General features: G+C 44.0%; 1 protein-coding gene across 3 annotated transcripts in view; it reads right to left on the bottom strand.

Moving 5' to 3' along the window:
• The window catches only part of MTMR7 (myotubularin related protein 7), a 125,924-nt gene that overhangs the window by 24,141 nt on the left and 76,942 nt on the right, over nucleotides 1–24,841 (bottom strand). For all 3 annotated transcript variants that reach the window (XM_086702854.1, XM_086702855.1, XM_086702856.1), the window contains 3 exons: nucleotides 23,108–23,236; nucleotides 14,792–14,926; nucleotides 4,576–4,708 (listed from right to left, as the gene is read on the bottom strand). In XM_086702854.1, the coding sequence (XP_086558980.1) occupies nucleotides 4,576–4,708; nucleotides 14,792–14,926; nucleotides 23,108–23,236 (397 nt within the window). The remainder of the gene's footprint in view (nucleotides 1–4,575; nucleotides 4,709–14,791; nucleotides 14,927–23,107; nucleotides 23,237–24,841) is intronic.

The raw sequence follows: 24,841 nt of genomic DNA, 5'->3' as shown, positions 1-24,841 counted from the left end.
AATGGCAAAAAGTCAAAACATAGAGAACTGAAAGAAGTTTAACATTTATAGCCTTTTATTAGCTCGTATCTGATAGAACTTCATAAACTTGTAGGCAATGTAATAGGAAATGCTTCAAAGTGAAAAACTTTAAATTTTAAACTTAAACTTTAATTTTCATTTAAAATTTAAATTTGTAAGCCTATAAAGAGTTAAACTGCTCCATTTCTACCAGGGTGAATTAGTTATCACCTCATAAAGGTATGAGATGAAGAAGAAAGTATCAAACAAAAGGGACATTTGAACCGATAGCCACAACCTTTACTGTGAGCAGAGAGAAATATTTCATGGAATTGGAGCTGGGTGCATTAGGGATTGCTCCCTTCTAGACCTTGATGTGCCCAGGGCAACCTGGCAGGGAGACCAGAGCAGGAAGTCACATGACCACAATACCCACTGCCTCCCATGACGTACTCAAAATTCTCTGCTTTCAACCATCCTTTCAACACCTAATCAAAGTTCTGAATAATTGGGCTCAGAACCTTCACACAGAAGCACAGATCAGATGCGATCTCTGGGGCCACCTAGTTTTGCCACAAAACTTTCTCCACTGTCAATGCCCACAATTCCGGGGGATATGACAAAAGTGATTACACTGTGGGTCCTGCTACAAAGATTTCAAGCTTTTAAATTGACTTGACTCTGGCCCTGTTCAAACAGCCCTTCACTGTGGTATTGTCCAAATCGCAGAATGGATGCTGGGCCCTTTCCCCGTGCTCTGGACCCATTCCCATCTGACCTGCCATTGGGCTGAGATCTGTATCTCTGTTAAATAAATTTGCTGAGAAAACATCCACAAGACCTGACAGGTGGTTTATTAAATTATTGTTGATGAACTCTTGCTGAGTGGACACAGACCCTATCATAAGGCAAGCACCTCCATGCCTCTAAAATTGTGCTATCTCACTCCACGTCTCCTGAATAAAGAAAGTGAGAAAAGTAACCCATAGAAAGGCCTGGGACCTATCAAGTATTTGTGTGGCTGGCTGAATTAATCTGTAGCCCATTAGCCTACCCATTTTATTCATAACGTACTTCAAGCTCAGTACTGCTTCCCATGAGAAAGCATAATACACCAAACACTGGAAAGCACTTAATGGTTTGCCAGGACTCTTTTCAGTAAATCTGTAAGTTAGGGATGATGCATTGTTCACATTGTTTTATAAGTACAGGAAATGAGGTTTGTTCAAGTTTATTCAGGGACTAAAGACAGAACCCAGTACCAGTTCTTCAGACGCGTGGCCAGGGCACTTTCTACCCAACCTGCTACCTAGAAAGGCCATAAAGCCAGGTGCTGAAGAGTGTGGCATCTGGATTCCTACTAATCAGGGGAAAATCTTGGTTCTACCACCTACTGCTGTGAGCGCGCATGAGTTTCTCAGCCTGTGCACCTCAACCTCCTCATCCCTAAAACAGGGATATTAAGAACAGCCACAAGGGTCCGTGAGGACTACTTGAATAAATACATCTGAGAAATCAAAACAGTGTCCACTACATAGTAAGCACTCCATAAATGTTATAACATCGTTACCATGTGTGGTGGTTATCTGGGAGCTTGTGTGATGCCAGACCCACAAATCAATGAGGATCGCTCTAAGGTGATGTAAAGTACTAGGCACAAATCCTGCTTCGTTATGTGGTCCTGGGAAGTGCGTGTTCTTAAAAACTTTTAAATTAAATATGTAACGTAAAAATGTTTTAAATGTAATATACCAGACTCTAGAATTGGAGAGAGGCACGCCTTGAAAAGATAACCTGCCATATTGTGAAGAGTGTGTGTAGAGGTCCACATGGCACAGACATGCGGGCTTTTTATTGACTATTCCAATTAAAAAGAAAAAAGAAAATAGAGGCATCTGGGGGGCTCAGTCGGTTGAGCTTCCTACTTTGGCTCAGGTCACGATCTCGCGGTTCAGGGGTTTGAGCTCCACGTCGGGCTCTGTGCTGACAGCTCAGAGCCTGGAGCCAGCTTTGGATTCTGTGTCTCCCTCTCTCTCTGCCCCTCCCCACTCACTCTCTCTCTCTCTCAAAAATAAATAAACATTAAAAAAATTTTAAATAATAAAAAAAAAGAAAATATAGGGCATCCTTTTATTATTTGAGGGAAAAACATTATCCCAATCATCCAAAGGGAAGGCACTGTAGAAAACAAGAAATTACAAAAGTCCTTCATAACTGGAAGGTATCATTACTGTCTCATTGGGAGATATGAATACTGCAAAATAAGTCTGGTTTAGAACTTAGAAATCAAAGTTAAAATTAAATGAGCTCTATAAATGGACCTACACCAGATGTGAACCTGGTCCTAAATTTCAGTTTCTAATGAAATATCTCACAGCCCTTGCTCACAGAGCAGCTAGAATGCAAACATTTTTTTCCTCTTCCATTATTCAGAATCTATTCTGATATTAATTAACGGTGGTAAAAAAAAAAAAAAACTCAAAAGAAAATAACAACCATGAATAAAATGCACTATCCCTCTTCCTACCAAATGACCAGCAGCACAAACCTTCCGATCTCTCTGACGCCAAGGACAGCTGCTGGAAACAGAAAAAGCCTTAGAAGGTGGGTCTGGTTGCATCACTTCATCAGCTGAGCCTCCACAATTGGTTTATAATTTACTTGGTAAAAACAGATAGTCAAACATTGGTCAAGTTCCCTGAAAGTCATCCAGAAGGTTGTCCTTGCTTACTGTGCTAACAGAGAGCTGAAAAAGTGCTGTCGAACTACTGTGGTCCCTCTTATAACAGAGACCACCCCTCCAGGGCTCTGTCGGTTTGCTTGCCCTTTAGAGGAAGGGAGGCAGACCACAGGTATAAGGGCAGGAGCAACAGTTCCTAATGAGAAACCAAATAATGCTAATTCGAAACCTCAAGTCCAAGTGAAAGGTTATAAAAACTCTTAAGAGCTCCTTTCTGTACAGAAGAAAATGTACATTCTCAAAAGTCAGCTTATGAAATTACTGCATGAAAAATAGTTTTTTTAATGAATCTGATAATGAACTTCACACTAAAGTCTTCATACTAAAGTTAGCCTATGCCTTTAATAACAGCACAAAGCTAGTCAAATTTTTCAACACCTAAAAAGCACAGCTTATAGCAGGGACAGCCAAACTGCCCATGATTATCTCCAGAAGTTTAGGAAGCTCAGTCATGCCCCAGGGATGTCACTGTGGCCTGAGACAAGGTGACTTTCATGAGGAAGTAAGAAAGAGATTCTCTGGGGCTGTGGTGGGTTTTTTCAGATGCAGGATGAGCTTTCTTCTAACCATTCAATGCCCAAGGTTAAGATATTTGCAACCAGGGGCATCAAATTATAGTCATAGACCCATAGGGCTTGAAGGGCGCATAGAAATGGGCCTCTCATTCTATAGCAGGTAACAGGGCCCAGTGAAGGCAACTGATATGTGCAAGTTTCACAGTGACTGAGCTGACCCAGCAAATTGAGGAAAGAGAATGGAAATCAGGAATGTGCCGCTCAAGTCCCTCCAGCCCCACCCGGCAAGGTTCTCACTACCCCTGTCCTTCTCATGAGGCAGAGAAGTGCATACTAACTGATAGCAAATGTGTACCCCTAGAAAAAGGAAAAGCACTTCCTTTGTCCCCTTCCTTCCACCCTCCATTTCCTATTCCGACAGCCCACTTTTCTCCCACTCAGTTCCACCTTTCCAGGGCCTCAGAGTGCAAGCAACAGCGTTCGCAGTCTTTCCAGGACCCCAAGGTGCAAAGCCAAGGGTCTTGCATCCTCCTTGCTCGGTTCCCACTAGAGCCAGAGGCGGTGGACGGCGCCTTCACAATCACATGGAGCAGAAGCAGTAAATGAGACTGGTTTTGCTTGAAATGCAGAATTTCTGCTAATCAGCTTATGGCTGGTTTGGCCACAAGAATGGTGGCTCTACACTGCATAATCCATCTTTGTAACTTCCTGTCTCCATAAGCCTGCGTGTATGTGTCCTGCTGTGCAAGGTGCTAGGGTGGAGGGGGAGGGGAGACGCAGGGCGGTGTGGCGGCGGTTTAGGCGCAGGCGCAGTGCAGTGCTTGCCGCTGTTGAGAAACGAGTGTCCGCTCCTCCAACACGTTCCCTTCTCGTGGCCGTTCGGCCCCTCGGATTCATTGTATACACCTCATCTCCACACACGAACAGACCTGGCTATCGCTCTAAATGTAGGGCTGCCTTATCTCTAAATGGCCTTGAATGTGGGTCAAACTAATATCATGAGGGAGAGAAAAAATACTCCCGTGCACTTTTATCTTTAGACCGTAAGCACAGAAGAGCCCCGGACTTTCCCAAAAAAAAATAAATAAATAAAATAAATTTTAAAAATAAAACCATTTCACCATGACACTTAACAAAAAATAAGGGAAAGGCTTGAATGTTTAAGGAGTCACTGCAATATGACATTTGTCTCAACTTACCCCACCTATGTAAACAGCATCACTGTAACAACTCAAAAAGCAAAAGGCTCTCTTATTCCACTTGACATGAAAACGTTTCGCTGCATTTTTTCTTTACTGCTGTGCCTAAGGAAATGCTTACCTTCCAGCATTTTTTGCAGACTGTTCCTCATGACGTGGATGTTCTCTATCCCGATGAACTGAAACTTGATATTGGAGTAGTTATCTTCGTTCTCATAGCCCTTCCCTGCGGCACGATTTGCCATTGCATTGAGCTGCGGTGGTCAGCAAAACAGAAGGGTCACCGATGGCATTCAGGACATAACACAACCCGCACATTTCCCCGACAGCCACGAAAGCAGTTCAAAATGATGTGCAGAAACACAACATGTTTGAAATCAGGGGAATAGTGTGCTGAGCTGTTCAGGCACGCATGCTGAGCTTATACGTTTGTTGACGTGGGGAAACGTTTTCTTAGCTGGAAAGCATTCTGCACATCCCTTCTGGAGATGCTTCTTACAGTTCCGTGAGAGATGCCGGATATGCAATTCTGTGAAAGAGCCGAGTCGCCCTGACTTAACCAAACATCATAACCTGTAGGTCGGCAAAAGAATATCAGCAGATACAGCTGGAGTACAAAGCTCTGTGAGCTAAATCGTATCTTCCAGGATTATACTGCCGATAAACACATTATCCTATAGGAATGATGGCACGTTTCTAATCTGCCTCCAAGAATCCCCCAGTTAAACCTTGAACAGGAATCATGGACTAAAGCGAGGGGATGCAGCCCTCTCTCCAGAGCCATTTCCTCCAGGCACTAGACACCTGCTAAGAGGGTTTGGGGACCACTTTCATTACCATAATTTTTTTTTTTAATTTTTTTTTTCAACGTTTATTTATTTTTGGGACAGAGAGAGACAGAGCATGAACGGGGGAGGAGCAGAGAGAGAGGGAGACACAGAATCAGAAACAGGCTCCAGGCTCTGAGCCATCAGCCCAGAGCCCGATGCGGGGCTCGAACTCCCGGACCGCGAGATCGTGACCTGGCTGAAGTCGGACGCTCAACCAACTGCGCCACCCAGGCGCCCCAATCATTACCATAATTTTGTAGATGTGAAGTGGAGGTTTCCCAGTGCAAATCAGGTTAAAGACAATGGACTTTTAGACATTTATTAAACGGAAACTTCTGCCCTTATCCTGTGTAACTCAAGCCAAGCAGGGGGCAAGCCCTGCCTTAGCTGAAAAATACATACGTTTCTGGAATGGACGGACGTATTACTGTTAATGTTCTATCCTTGCTGTTTGGCTAAGCAGGTAGTCATATCCTAGGAAACAGTATTCACTGACCATGTTCCTCTTCTGTCCACAAAAGGCAGGTGGGTTATCCCAGGCAGAAAACTGACACCAGGAACTCACCACCAGAATGAATATATATATATATATATATATATATATATATATATATATATATCACTTTTTAGGCTGACAGTGAGGTACCAGGGGGATATTAACAAATACTTTCCAAAAAGCTAAGTTAAAAACATAAACATTCTTTGACCCAGATCTTTACTTGTAAGAATCATACACAATTAAAACTACCAGCACATAAAGACAGGTGTCCAAGAATGTGTATTAAAACTTTGTAACAGTAAAAACCTGAAAATCTATGCATATCCCAATAGGGTAATGAGGAGACAAATTATACTATGTTCACACCCTGAACTTCTACACAAACAAAAAGAAAGATATGGATTTTACATAGAGAGAGAGAGACAGAGAGACATGTACATTGATTTGGAACTGGCCATGACATGTTAAGTGACAAGCGTAACCTAAAGAATAATGTTCATACAAATATCTCATTCCTTGTAAAACAAATGATAGATATGTATTCACATTTATACACTTTTGATTAAGCAGATTAAAATGAATGAACAACTATACCGACCTGGCAGCAGGCAGAACAAAGAGACAGGTGGCAAGTGTCAGGGGACACGATCAATACTATTTTAGATGCTTTTGTGTCCTTGTTACAAACACAGCATATTGGGTTTCTAATTTAAATTATAGACATAACACATATTAGCAGCGAGAAAGAAAACTGCAGAGGACAAGCCAGTGGTACTTAGAGCCCGGGCTGGCAGACGCCTCACTTCTCCATAACAGTCCTGCCCATGATTGTCCTGTCACATCAGCTGGGGCACATCAGCCCCTCATGACACTGTTTCCAGTTACCGTCACCCTTCTCCTGGGCATGCTATCAGAACAAAGGGTTTGGCCTTCATCAAGAAAAAAATATGTTATTTTAAAGACAACGTGTGTTTATCCCTTAAAAGTTTTATTTTAAGGGGAAACTTTTTTCTAAAATGACTTATAAGCATTATTCTTTTGAAACCCACCATTACAAAATATCACTGCTTTGTATAATTATTTTCCAAAGCTGTTGGCCAATCCTTTACAACAAGCTTCATCAAATGAAACAATAGGAGACTTGCAAGTATCCTTATGCTACACCAACCTTATATTTATTCTGTTTCTTGAAGAATTCAAGTTAAGCCTATTTACCACATACTGCAGAGATACTCTTTTTAAACAGTGTAATAAATAAAACTCAAAATACTATTATTATTATTTTAATGTATAATTAGAATTCTGTGTTCACATTTTTAAACAGTGGAATGCCTGTGACGTGGGATAATTTACTGGTAGTCTTTCCAAGCAAAGGAGCCACACAAGATGTCTTCTTGAAAGTCAATGGTACTTCTCATAATGAACAGAAGATGGCAATATTTAATCTATCATCCAAAGTGTAATTTTTCAAGGTTTCCACATATTTCTCAGAACCTATCAGGATAACGTGGCAAATGCTGAACCCTCAAAGCAGGAAATACAGTTTTAGAATTAATACAAATTCAAGAAGCTATCCTGGACCTATATTATAAATTTTTTTTAACGTTTATTTATTTTTGAGAAGAGAGAGACAGAGCATGAGCGGGAGAGGAGACAGAAAGAGGGAGACACAGAATCTGAAACTGGCTTCAGGCTCTGAGCTGTCAGCACAGAGCCCAATACGGGGCTTGAACTCACGGACCGCGAGATCATGGCCTGAGCCGAAATCGGACGCTTAACCGACTGAGCCACCCAGGCCCCCTGGACCTATATTATAAATTTCCAGATAGAGTGTCCCTTGTATAAACAAAACAATATTAGACTAAGTTTAATTTGTCCCCTGTGCCTTTGGCTGAGAACTCCATCTCATGATCTAAGGAAAAGCAATTCATCTCAGCTCCAAAAAATTCTCAAAGAAATAAAACATTAGAGGTAACTCCACTCCACTTTCAATTATGCTTGAGGAACACAACAGGCAAATGACAAGTAGGGCTGAAAAAAAAAATACCCTGTTTTCTAACCCAAGATCACTCCACTATTTGATAATCTCTGCATCTTTGGATGCAGAAAAGCTCATTAAACGAAACAAAAAGAACTCCACTCATTTTCCAACAAACTCTTATGAACACCTACTGTGTGCCAGATGATAAACAGAATAGAAAGTTGAGTAAGAAGCCATTCCTACCACCATAAGCTTCTGAGTGTGGAAGGGAAAATCCACAGCACCAAATAATAATGGCCTCTACCAGCAAGGACTGGGCAGAGGCTGTGACAGTGGCAGGAGTTTGAATCAGGAACAGCCCCGTGGAGCCTAGGGGATTGGGGGTCACGTTTCATGAAAGCAAAAAGCCTTGAGACAGACGCTAATCATCTGGAAGGATGGAGACTGAGGGGAGGGCACTGCAGATGAAGAGGTGAGAGACAAAATCAAGGAACAGATCATCACAGAGCCGACAAGTGCCAGTGGAGTAGACGGTTCACAGATGGTGGCAGTAGCCAGAGACGAGGCTAAAAATTAGCCAGAATCCTCTACAAAAAGGCCTGATTCAGAAGGTAAGACTTTACGCATGACAGTGGAGAGCAACTGAGGATTCCGAGAAGATTTATTTGAAAATTTGAAGATTTAGTGTTGATGGCAGAGAAGATCCACTGGACTGGGGCAGAGGACACAGGCTCCACAACGAGCTTGCAGGGCAGGTTTGCGGCCATATCCTTCCAACTGGCACAGAACGGGACTCAGTGAAGATTTACTGACCGGCTGACTGGCCAAAGGACTGAATATGAGAATGAAGTGGAGGGGTGAACAGGCCAAGAATGTAAAGAAATAGAATCAGATCTTCCTCTGACCCTAAATCAATCAATCAATCAGACACAGCAAAACCATGAGAACTTAGCCAACGATGATCTTGGTATCAACTCCATGGTCAGCCCAGTCACTCAGAAGACTACAACTATCTTAGCCTCACAAGTCTCAAATTTCAGCAGAGTACATTCCGTACCTGAATAGTGACAGGGCCCAACCTGACATGGTTGGGAAATGGAAACAAGTTATCTTGGCCAGAGGAGGACCGGGCCACATGCAGCGAGCGTCACGTGACGATCCTCTCCCTCCCTCCGGGACTGATGAAATGAAGAACCTTACCTTGGGGCATACACAGGTAAAAACATGAGAAGGCTTTATTTCCTGCAACTGCTGTCTACAACTGTGCCTGTCAAATCTTCCTTTCCTACCCTCAGGATATCTCAGGCAGAATGACTAGCTTTTGGATTACACTCAGAGAGGAAATCACCATCCGGCTCCATTTACAATTCCAATGCCATATATGATGCAAACTCATCTTTCTCTCGTTACAGGCTGTGAGGACTGGTGAGGGGTCTTCTCTCCTTGCTTCTCGTTCCTCTTCTAGGTACTGTTTTGGGAGAGTGGGGAGGTAGTACAGAGGAGGGATAAGAAAAGTGATAACCATCTCTTCATAAAGCTGGCAAGACTGCAGTTCTCTCTCCACTGAGGTCACTGCTTGACTGGCAACACTTATGGGCTTTCCCTGCCCTCTTGGTGAAAGTGTCCAAATGCTGCAACCCCTGAGGCACACACGTGGGCTCTTGAACATATGAGGTACACAAGTCACTGACATGGGAGATCCCTCAGGCTTGAACTTCTTCTAACCCCCTCAAACACCCTGCAGTCACTTGCAGCTGGAAACTTCGGGAGGGAGTCTTTGGAGGGACACTAGCAAGATGGCTCCTGGGCACTTGCTTCCTCTGTGCCCACTAGACCCACAGGGAAACTCCTCTGTCCTTGCACTACCAAAGAGAAGGCGTGAAGACATTCCACTGCCTCTGAATACTGCTGTCTCTCCAATTCCCTCTCCCCCTGCTCTCCGCCATAGTGCCCATCGGCAAGGATGGCCCACATCCTGCTAAAAAAGGAGATCCTAGATTCTCCTCTTTCAGGCACCTCCGTCTTTACTATGGGTTCTCTCAGCTCCCCCCACTCACAGGATTTGCTAAGTAAGAACCACATAATTACCAATCCCAGAGAAACACAAAAATATCCAACATTCTGTAATGCAACTACAAAATTGCTTACAGAGTGCCATTAGAAGCCATAACCATAAAGCTGTCTTTGGAGAAGGAGCAAGGACAAAAGGCTGAGCATTCGCAGACGCAGGTGGCTGCCTTTCCTCACCCCTTCTCTGTACCGCGCAGCACTTCCTGCCAAGGTGCAGGCATCAGAGCACAGCTCAGAGCCCTTCTGGCTCCTCTGGCCCTGGCCCTGATTTGGGCTGAGCTTGTGGTTGGTTCTTCAGCCCCAGGTCTCCATCTTCAGTGGGCGTGTGTTCGGAGGTGGCAACCCTCCTGAGCCTCACGTGCACACAGGGCTCTGACTTCTGTGAACAGCTCCATGGTCAAGTGGAAGGAGCTTGGGCTTTGGCATCGGATAGGCCTGGATTTGAATGTGGGCTCTGCTCTGACCTGTGCAACCTTGGGCAAATTATTTTACCTCTCTAAATCCAAGCCTTAGCCATAAAAAGAAAACACGTCCCAATTTTCAGTACTATTGTAAGAATTAAACGACAAAGTGGTGCCTGGCATCTTTACAAGCCCAGCCAAGACCCAGAATAAAGCAAGGAGAAGTCATGAACAAGGTTGAGATAAAATTAATTACCTCCCATTTTGTAATTCAACTTCTTTTTTTTTTTTTTTAATTTTTTTTTTTCAACGTTTATTTATTTTTGGGACAGAGAGAGACAGAGCATGAACGGGGGAGGGGCAGAGAGAGAGGGAGACACAGAATCGGAAACAGGCTCCAGGCTCTGAGCCGTCAGCCCAGAGCCTGACGTGGGGCTCGAACTCCCGGACCTCGAGATCGTGACCTGGCTGAAGTCGGACGCTTAACCGACTGCGCCACCCAGGCGCCCCTGTAATTCAACTTCTATTGATTGCATCCACGTTATTTCATATCAGCTTAATGCACCAAATCCCAGCAGTAAGATTTGGCCTCATATATTTGGTGGGGGGGGGGGGGCAGATATTCAAACGTACTGAGGACCTCACTGCTCTGCCTCCCAAGTTTTTAATGTCAACAAGCAATTCAGAAGGCTTTCACCTCAAGAGGCAGCATGTGGGGCTAGCCTCACTGAGGACAGGAATGGTTGGGGTTGCCTCCTGTTCCTCTCTCTTTTTAGTTAAACCTGAGAGCTCCATTTCCCCCTGCCCACCACCTAGAGCAAACAGGGACTCCATCTCCTGGCTACCAAGGAAGCCTGACACTCTGGAACAAAAACCAACAGACGTGTTCTTTGGAAGAATGAAAGCTCTAAGCAAACAGTTTAAAACTCATGTGAAGTGTGTGTATGCGTGAGCAAATACAAGAACAGGGCACTTGTATGACACGCCAATTTTCTTTAATGGATCGGCATTGAACTTCTTATCACCAAGAGTAAACACGCTTAGTGCTAAATATACCCTTCAAATCAAATCCCCTGGATTAATTCATTTTAAATCCGGAATATGCCAGGCTCAACAGCTGCCACATTTCCCAGGAGGTTTACATAGCACAGTGCACACTTGGTTCACTGGCCCTGCCATCAGTAGGTGAATCTGTTTGGCTGTATTTAAACCTGGGAAAACGGGACAGGAGAAAGGCGTCCCAACCCAGGAAAGCCCCTGTCCTCTCCTTGTGTATCTCGTCTTCAGTACATTTACCTAAGATGCTGGCATTCTTTAATTCCCCTCTGACCACGAGGCAAGTCCAAACAGCCTTTTCTTACACAAAACGTGCAATAAAGAGGACAGAATGCAGTCAAGGTAAGAAGGGAGGGGCTGTACTGTGATAAGCCCGAGAAAAAAGCACAAATGGAAAGAGAACAGTAAAGTCAGAGGTTTTCTGGCATCTTTCAAGTGAAAATCTTCAAGCAGAGCAGCCTTTTCTTTTTTTTTCCAGTTTGAAGTTCTTACCAGGGTATTTCGTTTTCATATTACCTAAAAGGAAGGGAATCCTTTACATATAATCTGCTATAATGTGATACAGCTGTAACATGCATTTTATCATTGATCTCCACAACTGATTTGCTGATCTGGCATCTGAAAGGGACTCCATCCCCGTGGCCTGGCCCACAACTATCCCACTACTGCACTTGGGTCAGGAGCACGGGACTGTTCGAAGGTTGAGGGTATGAGTAGGGCACTGATCTTACACTAGGAAACCATCCAATTAAGTGAACCAGGCCATGAATCACAATATTTGATGAACCGAGGCTCAGAGAAGCATTGAAAATTGCCAGGCTCTGAGTGCCTACATAATGGATAATACCCAATTCTCAATTCTCACACGGCCCACGAGTATAGGCTATGTCTATAGTTACCTATCAGTGTATACAATGGATTTGGGCTGTCCATCATTTGGACTGTTTCCTGCTTCCTGTTCTAATGTTTCTTGTGTCCTTGTGTTCCTTTTAAAAATAGCTTCACTGACACAGAATTCACAGACCATACAATCCATCCACTTGTGTAATATATCCATTGTGTAACTGGCACTACAATCTAATTTTAGAACATTTTAATCACCCCAAAATGAAACCCTCTACCCATGTCCCCCCCCGTTTCCTCCCATCCTTCTAGCCCAAGGAAACCACCAGCCTACCTTCTGTATCTATGGATCTGTCTATCCTGAAAATTTCATATAAATGGAATCACACAATGTGTGATCCTCTGTGCCTGACTTCTTTCACTTCATGTAACAGTTTCAAGGTTCATCTACATTGTGGTACGCATCAGTACTTCATTCCTTTTTATAGCCAATAATATTGCCTTGAATGGATATACTACATTTTATTAACTCATTCTCAGTTGATGGACATATGGTTGTTTCTACTATATTTATTTATTTACTTATTTTGAGAGAGAGAGCCAGGAAGGGATGAGAGAGAGAGAATCCCAAGCAGGCTCTGCACTGTCAGCACAGAGCCTGACTCGGGGCTTGAACTCATGAACTGTGAGATCATGACATGAGACGAAATCAAGAGTTGGACACTCAACCAACAGAGCCATCCAGGTGCCCCAGGTTGTTTCTACTTTTAAGCTATTATTAATCAAGAAATATTCACAGATAAGTTTTTGGTGGACATGTGTTTTCATTTCTCTCAAGTTAGGAGTAGAACTGTTGACTCATATGGTAGCTATGTTTAACATTTACGGTCCTTATGGTCTTTTAACCTTTTCATGATGACAACAATCTTCAAACTATCATTTATGAGGTAAAAAAGTTCTGAAAATCCTCCTCTTTCCCCACAGGAAAAAACACTGTTAATGGCTTGGCATACATACCCTCAAATTTGTCAATGTATAGAATAATATATCATGTTTACAATTATTATTACATAAATGGGATGATATCATACATATTTGTGTATCTCACTCTTGTCGCATACTAGATCTTGAACACCTTTCCACACCCATGTGGAGCATGGGCCACATGTACTACTCTCTCCTCAGGCATAGGCACATGTACATTTTCATTACTGGCAAGAAGTTATAATGACAAATATGTTGATTAAGGCCATTTTGTTTGGTCATCTCATTTTGTCCTATATGTTCCATGTAGTTGTAGGTGATTTTGTTTCCATAAATTCACTGGCACATCCCATTGAGGACTCCTTTTGTTGACTGGTTTACAAAGAAATAGGTCTAGGCCATGAAATTGGAAATTAAATTGGACCTAATGCTAACAGGCATAAAAAAAAAAAAAAAAAAAAAAAAGGAAACCTGTGTGGTATCGAGATACCCTGCAAGATGGACTTGGCTTATCCCTCGACCACTAGATTTCTTATTGACCATCTGATTAAATTATAAAATTGGTATATGAATACATGCATAATTAAATAATATTTACAAATAAGAGACATGGAGAAAGTTCTCTACCTCCCCAAATCCACCCTTCTCTACGGAATTTTAACAGGTTGCCACGTATCCTTCCAGATCTCTTTCTATTTTCATAAACCTGTAATTTTTTTTACATGAACACAAGAGCATGCATATTATTTTGTGACTTTTTCATTCACTTGACATTATATACTGTAAATCTTTCCAAGTCACAGATACAGATTGCTGCAAGGTGAATCTGAAATAGTACAGCTGAACACCTCACAAAAATTGAACTGTGGTAGAGCCATAGTAATTCATTGTCAGAGAAAAAAAGGTCATTTTAGAAACAAGTGAAAAAAATAATTTGGTAGGGGTGCCTGGGTGGCTCAGTTAAGCATCCAACTTCGGCTCAGGTCATGATCTCCCATTTTGGTTCAGGAGTTCAAGCCCCACATCAGGCTTTCTGCTGTCAGTGTGGAGCCCACTTGGGATCCTCTGTACCCCTCTCTCTCTGCCCCTCCCTCTCTCTCAAAAAAAATAATAATAATAAACATTGGGGCACCTGGGTGGCTCAGTCAGTTGAGCGTCTGACTTCAGCTCAGGTCATGATCTCACGGCTTGTGGGTTCAAGCCCCGCGTCAGGCTCTGTGCTGACAGCACGGAGCCTGGAGCCTGCTTTGGATTCTGTGTCTCCCTCTCTCCCTACCCCTCCCGTGCCTGTGCGCGCTCTCTCTCAAAATAAATTTTAAAAATTTAAAAAAAAAACATTAAAAAAATTTTTTAATAATAATTTGGTGTATTTAGGAGAGCAAGCTCCAAAATTAAACCACACTCATGTGTTGTGTATACTGTATACCCAGCACACTCCTAGCAGCGGGGGAACTATCCAAAGTACCTGACGTGATGAGGAAACTCACAGGCAGAAAAACACTCACCCAGGAAGAAACACAGGGCCGAGCGGGGTGGCCAAAGAGGAACAGCCCCTTTGCAGATGAAGCGCCCTGAGTGGGGGACGGCCGTCCATTTCCTTGGCTCTGCCTCGTCTCCAGTTTCAGGCTTCAGAGCTGCAAAGACATGCATCGGGACGGAACAGCGACACTTACTTTGGGCCGAGTGTCCACGACGTAAATGAAGTCACTTCCTGGATTGGCTTTCCTGATGGCCTGAAGCATCTGCTCGTCCTCCAGGCAGCGGGCACTGAAGCCGGACAGAGGCTGGCTGCTCCGACAGATGGAGGCCTGAGGGGAGAGGCCGCGGCCACAGCATCAGAAAGCGTGCCACTGTTCCCACGGACAGCTGCAGACTATGTCCCCAACCATGAGCCCCGGGCTCACTTACACCCCACACCAGCTTGTAGAAGTGTCTGAATGCCTTCCAAAAATCCAGCTTGGTTTCTTTTTAATGCAGGCCAAAGAAACCACAACAAGGGCAAACAGTGCAAAGTTTCTCGGTGTAAGAAATTAGGAGTATGCATGGATGTTGAGATAGGACCTAACTGATGAAATGTAAAACCATCTAAGTAGCCTACTTTCACCGAGGGTGCCTGGGTGGATCAGTCAGGTAAGCGTCCAACTTTGGCTCAGGTCATGAGCTCACGGTTCGTGGGTTTGAGCCCCGTGTCGGGCTCTGTGCTGACAGCTCGGAGCCTGGAGCCTGCTTCTGATTCTGTGTCTCCCTCTCTCTGCCCCTCCCCTGCTCACATTCTCTCTGTCTCTCAAAAATGAATGAACGTTAAAAAAAATTAAAAATAAATAAATAGCTTATTTTCCTTTCCACAGGTATTATTTTATTTTCTTGAAGGTAGAAATACAAAATAAATAACTATTCTCCTAAAATTTACAGGATACTTGCTAATAGCAGGACTAGTTAAAAACACGTTATTTTGTAATGCTTTCCAAATTTTTTATCAGCTCATTTAGAAACAGATACCAAAACCCAACTCTAATGCTAAATGGGAACGTTTTCACTATGAGGAAAGCCCAGGCAGCTGGTAGCTCGGGCACCTAAGGTCAGCAGGCATACACCCCGATGGCCCCAGTGTGAGAGAAGTGGGGGGCTTCTCTGGAATCGGCCTGCATTCTATTCTGCAATTTCCCAATTCTGTGATTCTGACAGAGTAAACCGTATCACCAGACAACATAGACAACAGCGCAAAACTTTCCCTGCATTATTAGGTGAGCATGGATACAACCTCGCAGCTATAAAACTTATGCTTCTGTGGCAAAGTATTTTTTGCGGACTTAGATGTTAACATTTAAAATAAAGGAATGACTCTCCAAGAACCTACACTGAGACTGCGAGCCCACTGGGGAAGAGGATGGAGGGCATGGTGGTCAGGGAGGAAGAGAACCCTCTAGCTCCAGGCGGGCAGGCTAAGCAGGGGAAACTCACCAAAGAGAGTCATGGCAGAGTCCACTCGGGGCACCTGCACTTCAAGTCTCTACCCCTGAAGGGACAACCCAGCTCTGAGTCCAAGCACAGCCTATGTGTCCCTAACGTTCAACCCAGGAACACCCAGTGAGGGTTTGGGTTTCCTAGGAAGACCAGGAAGCTTTGGTGGTCCTCACTGGAGAAGGCGGGAATGTTTCTCACTACCTACACCATCAACACCACCTACACCATCTACACTATCTACACCATCAACACCACCTACACCATCAATACCACCTACACCATCTACACCACCTACACCATCAACACCACCTACACCATCTACACTATCTACACCACCTACACCATCAACACCTACACCACCTACATCATCCTCACCATTAACACCACCTACACCACCTACACCATCAACACCACCTACACCACCTACACCATCAACAACACCTACACCACCTACATCATCCTCACCATCAACACCACCTACACCATCTACACCACCTACACCATCAACACCACCTACACCACCTACACCATCAACACCACCTACACCACCTACACCATCAACACCACCTACACCATCAACACCATCTATACCACCTACACCATCTACACCATTTACACCACCTATACCATCTATACTATCTACACCACCTACACCATTACAGCTGAAGACCTGCTGGCAAGACCGAGAACCACACCACAGCCAGACACATGACCGGACAACTGCCAGAGAGTTCCAGTTGCAGTCTGTGACAGCAAGGGGCAATCACCGAGGTGGGTGAAGAACTCTGAGCCCAGCAGCCAGGTTCAGAATTCAGGAGCGAAGGGCATGGGACAGTGGCAAGCAAAGCAAAGGGGCGGCAGAGCTTCTCCAGAGTTGCACAACTCTTGAGCTGTTGGCAGAAGTGCACCTGCAACTGGAGAAGAGAGGGATGGAGGGCCTGAACACGGATGGAGATGGCCGGCAAGGGCTTGGTCCGGGAGAGAGGTGAAGCAGGGCAGGGACCAAAGGCGGGCTGGGTGACAAAAGACAAGCAACATCTGATAGATAGAAAGATAAGGGCCACCGAGGGCTTTCTTGGGGCTTTACCCGGGGCTTCTTTCTATTTCTTCTGCTCTTCGGGGGGTCAGGGCCTGCCCTGCTGCCCTGAGGGAATTCTGGCGGGTAAGAGAACAATTCAATCTAGAGCTTCAACTGGGTTAAAGAAGTACTAGTGAAGGCAGCTACCACCAAGCAATTTCTTCGACTATCAGAAGAGTTAGAGGGGAAGGAGACACCTTTAGCTGGTGAGAATGCACATACCACACCTACGCTCACTGAGCAAGTGGGACTTCCACTGTGAAATGAAACCAGGGAATGACAATGACCTGCAGGCTGACAGCCGCTAGTTTTAAGTGAAGGGTTAAGTCAGAGCAGAGTTACACCATGAAATGTGGCCAATAAATTAAACCAGATATATTAAACCCACTAAGCCAACTCTACTTTAATATTTCATAGTTATATTTTCTTAATAACCCATAGACATGCTCCACACAGAGTTCTTCCCCGCGTCAGAGGGAACATACAGCCACCAATTTTGTGTGGCACAGTAAGTAGTCTTACAGTGCTTCTGTTCGCCCTGTCCACGCCCCAGACAGTCACACTGGTGACAGACTATTACCATTCGCTGGTGGCCTTTCTTACTGATGTCACCCATCTGAGAGCAGAGGTAAAGCTCTTCCATGGTAAACTGTCATGAGCCCCTCATTTACAATGCTACTAATAATTAAAATATCCAACATTTTCTGAATGTGTGCTATATGGCAGCACTATCACAAAGCCTTTGTCATATTTTTATCTTCTCAACTACCATATGCAATAACATCTATGACTTGCTCCATTTTATAAATGAGGCAACCAAGGCACAGAGAAAGGAAGTAACTTACTCGCTGTCAATAATTAGGGCTAATTATAGCTAATAATTAGGGAAGCCAGACACTGCATCCAGGCATAATATTTTCTGATCCGGGATTCTTAGCCAAAATAATATAGCATGACAAAATCATAAGTCAGGAAGCATGATAGAGAATTAAGATGCAGCATTCAGGAAGGTCTGGCTTTTAATCCATGGTTTGCTCCCACTCACTATCTGATCTTGGGTAACTGACCTATTGTCTTTGAACCTGGGTTTTCTCATCTATAATATGAGGAAAATAGTAGCAAAACTACAGAGTGTGATGAAGTATATAACATTCTTAGAACTGTGCCTAAGACATAGTGAGTTTCAAGAACTATTAGTTATAAAAGGAGGAAAGAAGGTCTGTATTTTTCTTACGGGAAATCACCTCTTTGGGAATCTTGCAGAGTTTCCCAGAGATTTGTGCTGTGAATTTAGGAGACCACCTTAGTCACAATTTAAAGCACAACTGCTTTCTTAAAAATAATTAAAACAGAGGCGCCTGGGTGGCTCAGTCGGTTAAGCGTCCGACTTCGGCTCAGGTCATGATCTCACGGTCCAGGAGTTCAAGCCCCGCGTCGGGCTCTGTGCTGACAGCTCAGAGCCTGGAGCCTGTTTCCGATTCTGTGTCTCCCTCTCTCTCTGCCCCTCCCCTGTTCATGCTCTCTCTCTGTCTCAAAAATAAATAAATGTTAAAAAATTAAAAAAAAAATTAAAACATTTAATAAGAAAGAACAAAGGATACAGCAATTCTAAGGGCTGGTAAATAACAAACAGGCACAGGCTTCTGAACATAGTGACATTTATAATTTATACATCTGTAATTGTTATGTACAAGGCTGTCAACAGTTTGATATCCAAAGGGAGTCTGGATGGCTTTATATAACCCATAGGCAGTTCAAGGCCTAAAATTATTATTTTGCGCTGCCTGTGACATCTGGTAAAATTGGGAGGGCCAGCTCCCCTTTACATCTGCTCCTATGGACAGAGCTCCCTGGCTGGACAATTCTCCCTACGGACCAGATGTAGCTCCTGCTCAAGACTGAGCTGAGGGTTTCAGGCACCTGCCAGCCCATGGAATTAACCAAGCCAATCACATCTTCGCAGGAACCTGAGGCCACCTCACCCTCTTGGTACTACAAAGCCCGCCTCCCACAATCCCTGCTGGTTCCCTCTATTCCTGAGTGCAGCCCTGCATGGCCTGTATGGCAGCCATGTCCTCCCCTCCTGGGGTGAGTGTGCACAACAAATACACTGCTGACAACTTCATTCGTCCAGTGTCGGGTGTCATGGGCTCAGCCTTCTCTGGAGCCCTAGGGCAGGAGTCCTAATCTCATCAGCAAGTGAATAGGATATGATTTTAACACCATATATGATAAAAACTGATCCAAAAGGAATTATGTACCCTCAGCAGAGGCATTTCTATCAAAGGATTCTCCACAGGACTTCTAGTTCATGCAATGACGTGCACTCCAAGCTTCTCTTAACCTAACTATCGGGTCCCACACCCCACATTAGCCAAGCCACCTCTCCATCAGAAGTGTCTCTTTGGTAACAAAAGGATATGTGGGAAATAGTAGTTTAACTAAAGAATACGATATTCTTATTCACAAGCATAAGTTTTATTGGGATAGGAATACGTATTCTTTTTATTTTTTTAAATGTTTATTCATTTTTGAGAGACAGAGAAAGAGAGCAAGCAGGGTAGGGGCAGAGAAAGAGGGAGACAAAAAATCCAAAGCAGGCTCCAGGCTCTGAGCTGTCAGCAGAGAGCCCAACACAGGGCTCGAACCCATGAACCGTGAGATCATGACCTGAGCCGAAGTCAGCACTTAACCAACTAAGCCACTCAGGCACCCCAGGAATACATATTCTTAAGTCTATAAAGTCTGAAACCACAAAAGGGAAGAAAGAAAGATCAGCACATTTACACCATTTACACGATTTCTATCTGTTTACTTTGCATGGAAGACTGCCTGGTTTAGGTATGAGTTTTCCTAAGCAACGACAGCATGAACTGCTGCTTTGTTATCTCAAACATCTTCCATTTAACCACAGAAATCCACCCGGATCATATTTCCCTTTATAAAAATCCCTGGTTGCATCAGAAGGATTTACACAGTTAACTTTGATATTAAAACCCAAATGTTATAAAAAACAAAATGGATCATAATGCTACCTGCAGCAGAGAATTAATTCATGGGGATGGGAGAGTGGGTATGCATGTGCGGGCACGCTAAGTATTTCCCTGCAGTAACCAGCTCATCAACAACGCTTAGAAACACATCTCTGTGGGGTGCCGGGGTGGCTCGGTCAGCTGAAGATTGGACTTCGGCTCAGGTCATGATGTCTCGGCTCATGGGTTCAAGCCCCACATCGGGCTTTACGCTGACAGCGCAGAGCCTGCTTAGGATTTTGTCTCCATCTCTGCCCCTCCTCCACGCTTGTGCGCTCTCTGTCTCTGTCTCTCTCTCTCTCAAAAGTAAACAAAAAAACTTATATAAAAAAAAGAAACGCATCTCTGTTCCTTACTTTGTAAGAAGAGCTAAAACATGAAGCATTGTCTTCCTTGAAGTTCTAAATACAAGAAATCAATTATTTTAAACTATAACTGATGGCTGTTATGATTCATTTTCAAGCCTGGAGATCAAAGAATGAATGGCACACAAGAGCAGCAATGGAACAATGAGAATCTGAGGTCAGCAGGTGAAGAGGCTGGCCTCTGAGCTCTAATTGCTAAAACTTCTAACCCATTCTGAGACAGCACACACTTGCCCTTTGCAATACTCACAGTGACCAAAAAAAAAAAAAAAGAAAAAAATCCTTTTCTCAAGAATATCAAAACAGAAGGAAAGGCAGTAGGATGGATACTATGCTCACTTTAAATTTTTTAAATGTTTTTATTTATTTTTGAGAGAGACAGAGTGACCAGGGGAGGGGCAGAGAGAGGGGGAGACAGAATCTGAAGTACGCGCCAGGGTCTGAGCTGTCAGCACAGAGCCCAACACAGGACTCGAACTCATGAACCATGAGATCATGACCTGAGCCAAAGTCGGACGCTCAACCCATTGAGCCACCCAGGCGCCCCTACGCTCACTTTTTAAATACCCAGCCCAGGGGCACCTGGGTGGCTCAGTCAGTTAGGCGGCCGACTTTGGCTCAGGTCATGATCTCTCGGTCCGTGAGTTCAAGCCCTGCGTCGGGCTCTGTGCTGACAGCTCAGAGCCCAGAGCCTGTTTCAGATTCTGTGTCTCCCTCTCTCTCTCTGACCCTCCCCCGTTCATGCTCTGTCTCTCTCTGTCTCAAAAATAAATAAACGTTAAAAAAAAATTTTATAAAAAAAAAATCATAAATACCCAGCCCACCCTTACCTCTAAACAACAATAAAAGAATAAAAGATCCTCCCTCTCTTACTTCTTTACGAATGGATGCTCCAAAAAGTGCCAATGCTACTGGTATCCTAATTTCAAATACGATGTCATGAAATTCCCTATTCATTCCATCATGGTTTTTTTTAAAGAAATCCCTATCTTTATTTGACTTTCAGTACCTGTTCCAGTTCTGTGTAGGCTTAAATACAGTTGGAGTCAAGTAATACAGAACATTAATACTATCTTTGCCTTTTTTAGATCCCATTTCAGAGCAGTGAGTTTAACGAAAAATAAGACCATTTATATCCTTCCAATTAATGGAAATTACACTGCTAAATGAATATTTTCCTCCAAAGCAGGCGACACAGAAGGCTGTATGCTTAGCCTGAAGAAGATGGCATTGTTCACGGTATTTTTGGAAACCTCCTTCTAGAATCAGACACAGCCCCTACCCGACCCCCCTGCCCATCGGTACATGCATGTGCATACACACTCACAGACATCTGTTACAATTATTTATGACTATTAATTTGGCTTTCAATCGACAACTATAACATCTAGCTTGAAAACCAAACTTTTCACCTGGCTAAGGTCAAGTAATTCCTGAAATGTGTGGCAAGGGCCATTGTGGACTCCTGTTTTTGTTTTCCTGTCCTTCATAGAAATGGAACAAATTTTAGTTGTTTCCACGGTTACCCTTAAGACTGCATTTTCTCGCCTGCCCTGTGCAGTTCATCACTTCTGTGAGCAGAAGTCTCATGGCAGTTTCTGGAGGCTTCCTCGGAAAGCTGTGAGGGCTCATTAGCTCTCCTCCACCTGCTGCTGTGTGGAAGTGATGGCTGCTACTAAGTCATCTACTATGTCCCTCAATTTGCGCCAAAGACTCGGAAAGGCAGAGCAGAAGGGTGCAAGGAGCTTGGGTCCCTGCGGGCTGAGTAGTGGAGAACAGGATTCCAGGCCTGGACTGCCCACCTCTGGAGTGTTATGTGAGAGAAAAAAAAGTTCTATCTTGTTTAATGCAGCGTTTACTTAGAGTCTCTGTTAGCTGCAGACAAATCGAATCCTAGCTTTTATAAACAATATTTTAAAAATAAAACCCATTCTCAAAAAGAAGGTGCCATGGATTCCAGGAGCTTTTCTAAAACAGGTGTTTCGAAGGATCTCCACTGTTGGAATAAGCACAGAGCTGTCCGAGGTGACCACTTAGAAAAGGACAGGTTGGGGCACCTGGGTGGCTCAGTTGGTTGAGCATCCGACTTCAGCTCAGGTCATGATCTTGTGGTCTGAGTTCAAGCCCCACATCAGGCTCTGTGCTGACAGCTCAGAGCCTGGAGCCTGCTTCTGATTCTGTGTCTCCCTCTCTCGCTGCCCCTCCCCTGCTCATGCTCTGTCTCTCTCTGTCTCAAAAATAAATAAAAACATTAACAAAAAAATTTTTTAAATAAAAAAAAAAAGGATAGGAACTCACTTGAATGATTACATTTAACTGTTTTCTGACGGTATCCCCATTACTTTATTATCAAATAAACATGAAAGGTCGACTTCTACATAAGGTAAGAGTTCAAGCATAGTTGTGTTGTGTCATGCCACATACAGCAATATCCACATCCCTTTAAGAACCCAAACACACACGCACACAGCAGAACACTGTTAGAGAGTGCCTGTTTATGATAAAACAAGAAAAGCAAAGCATAAAACAAAAGCATGCCTTGAGACTTACGTGGTTATCTCTATAGTAGTAAGAAAGGGCAGGAAATCGCCGTCTGCTCCGGAATTTGGAACTCCCCACGATGATGTGTGCTGTGGCCGATTTGGGAACATACAGTTCAGTAGGGTAAGAATCACAAACCTGTCACGGAAAACACAAGGGGAATTTTTAGGCAATCCAGTAATGCTTTGTGAACTGCCACAAGAAATTCCATTCAGCATACTTATACATTGCGCATATACGTTTTCTGTTAAGCTGTTACCAACAGCTACTTCGGAGAAATGAAGAGCTGGTGATTCCATGAAATCCTCACAAAGAGAAGCAAACACTCTTTAGCAACCTGTCCTTGTGTACTCCCGTTCTGTCTACGGGCACTGCGAACAGCAAGACAGGGACAGGTTGGCATTTCTCACCTCAAGAAGGGACAAATTATAATTCGGCATCCTGGGAGCTGAAAACAATTTCGCTGCCTGTTTTGAGTGAAAGATAGCCTGACAGTGGGAGGCAAGCACCAGGGGTGAGCCCCCGGGGCCATTTCTCTGTCCCCAGCACACAACATGTGCACTCCTGCCTCCAAGAAAGCAGTCCAGCCAGTGCCCTCCCTAGAAACTTCTTCCGTTGGGTTTTCCCAAATCTCCTCCATTCTCGAGGGACAACCCAACTCCACCTCCTTCAAGAAATTTCCTCCCTGCACTTCCAGCTCAGGTAACTCTCTAGATCTGACTTGGTACCACACAAGTTAACAGCTTTATTTCTGTTTCTTACATGTTGATTTTACAGATGGTAAGAAATGATTTTATTCTTTCTGCCCATCACTAGGGGTGATTCCCACAGTGTAAACTCTGGAGCCTTGGAATGATCTCGTGATTCAGTCAGAATCAGCATTTCAGAACATAGCTGCAATTTGCCAATTTCATGACCTTCAGGAATGTCAAACTACACCGACCTCTGAAACTGATGACACACAGAAATAATACCCGACAGGTCGATGTAAGGATCAACTCAAGTAACACCCACGACAAAGCACTTTATAAACCACTAGGTCTAACAAAAATGTTAGAGGTAGCAACAGTAATCGCTGACGTGTGGCTCAGTATGTATTTCGCTTTGACATCAGCCAGTCGATCTTTTTTCAATGTGAAGATCGCCTAGATGGCATTTCCCTGGATTTTGCCAAAGTGGCTGCTATTTTCCAGAAGTCAAGCACCTTCTTCTTGGTCATTTCAAGAGTCCTCAAGGAGCAGTAACAACAGGGAAATGCATTAGCTGCCTGTCCTTGGTCTACCTCCAGCCCACACTCACTCCTCTACAAAGATGGAACTGAAGGCAACAGAAACCCACCCCAAGCAAGAGCCAAGCCTCCTCTCCCCAGCTCATGAAAATCATCCTGTGATGGTACCTCCCCACCCCGACCTGCCTCCACTGTCTTTGTTACCAGACTGGTGCACGACACTGAGCAGGAGATAAAAGGACCACAAAAGTGACGTTCTCAGGCTCCAAGTGTAATTTCACCACTGAGCCAAAGACATTTCAGGGAAGATTATCAAAGACTTCAGAGACTTCAAGGCTCCAGCACTGACACTCCGGAGGAAATCCCGTACCGGGAACACTGATACTCTGGAGGAAAATCTTGCCCCAAGAATAGATGCTCCAACCTAGCTGGACGCAGAGGGTTCTTACTGGAATTACTACCACAAGACACTACACCCTCCTCCCCATGCAAATCTGGCATCTGCACCTCTCTTC

This window comes from Puma concolor, chromosome B1 (genome assembly GCF_028749965.1).
Source record: "Puma concolor isolate L17-30 chromosome B1, mPumCon1.1.hap2, whole genome shotgun sequence".
NCBI lineage: Eukaryota > Metazoa > Chordata > Mammalia > Carnivora > Felidae > Puma > Puma concolor.
Note: the sequence above shows the minus strand (reverse complement) of the source record. Positions and strands in the feature narration are given on the sequence as shown.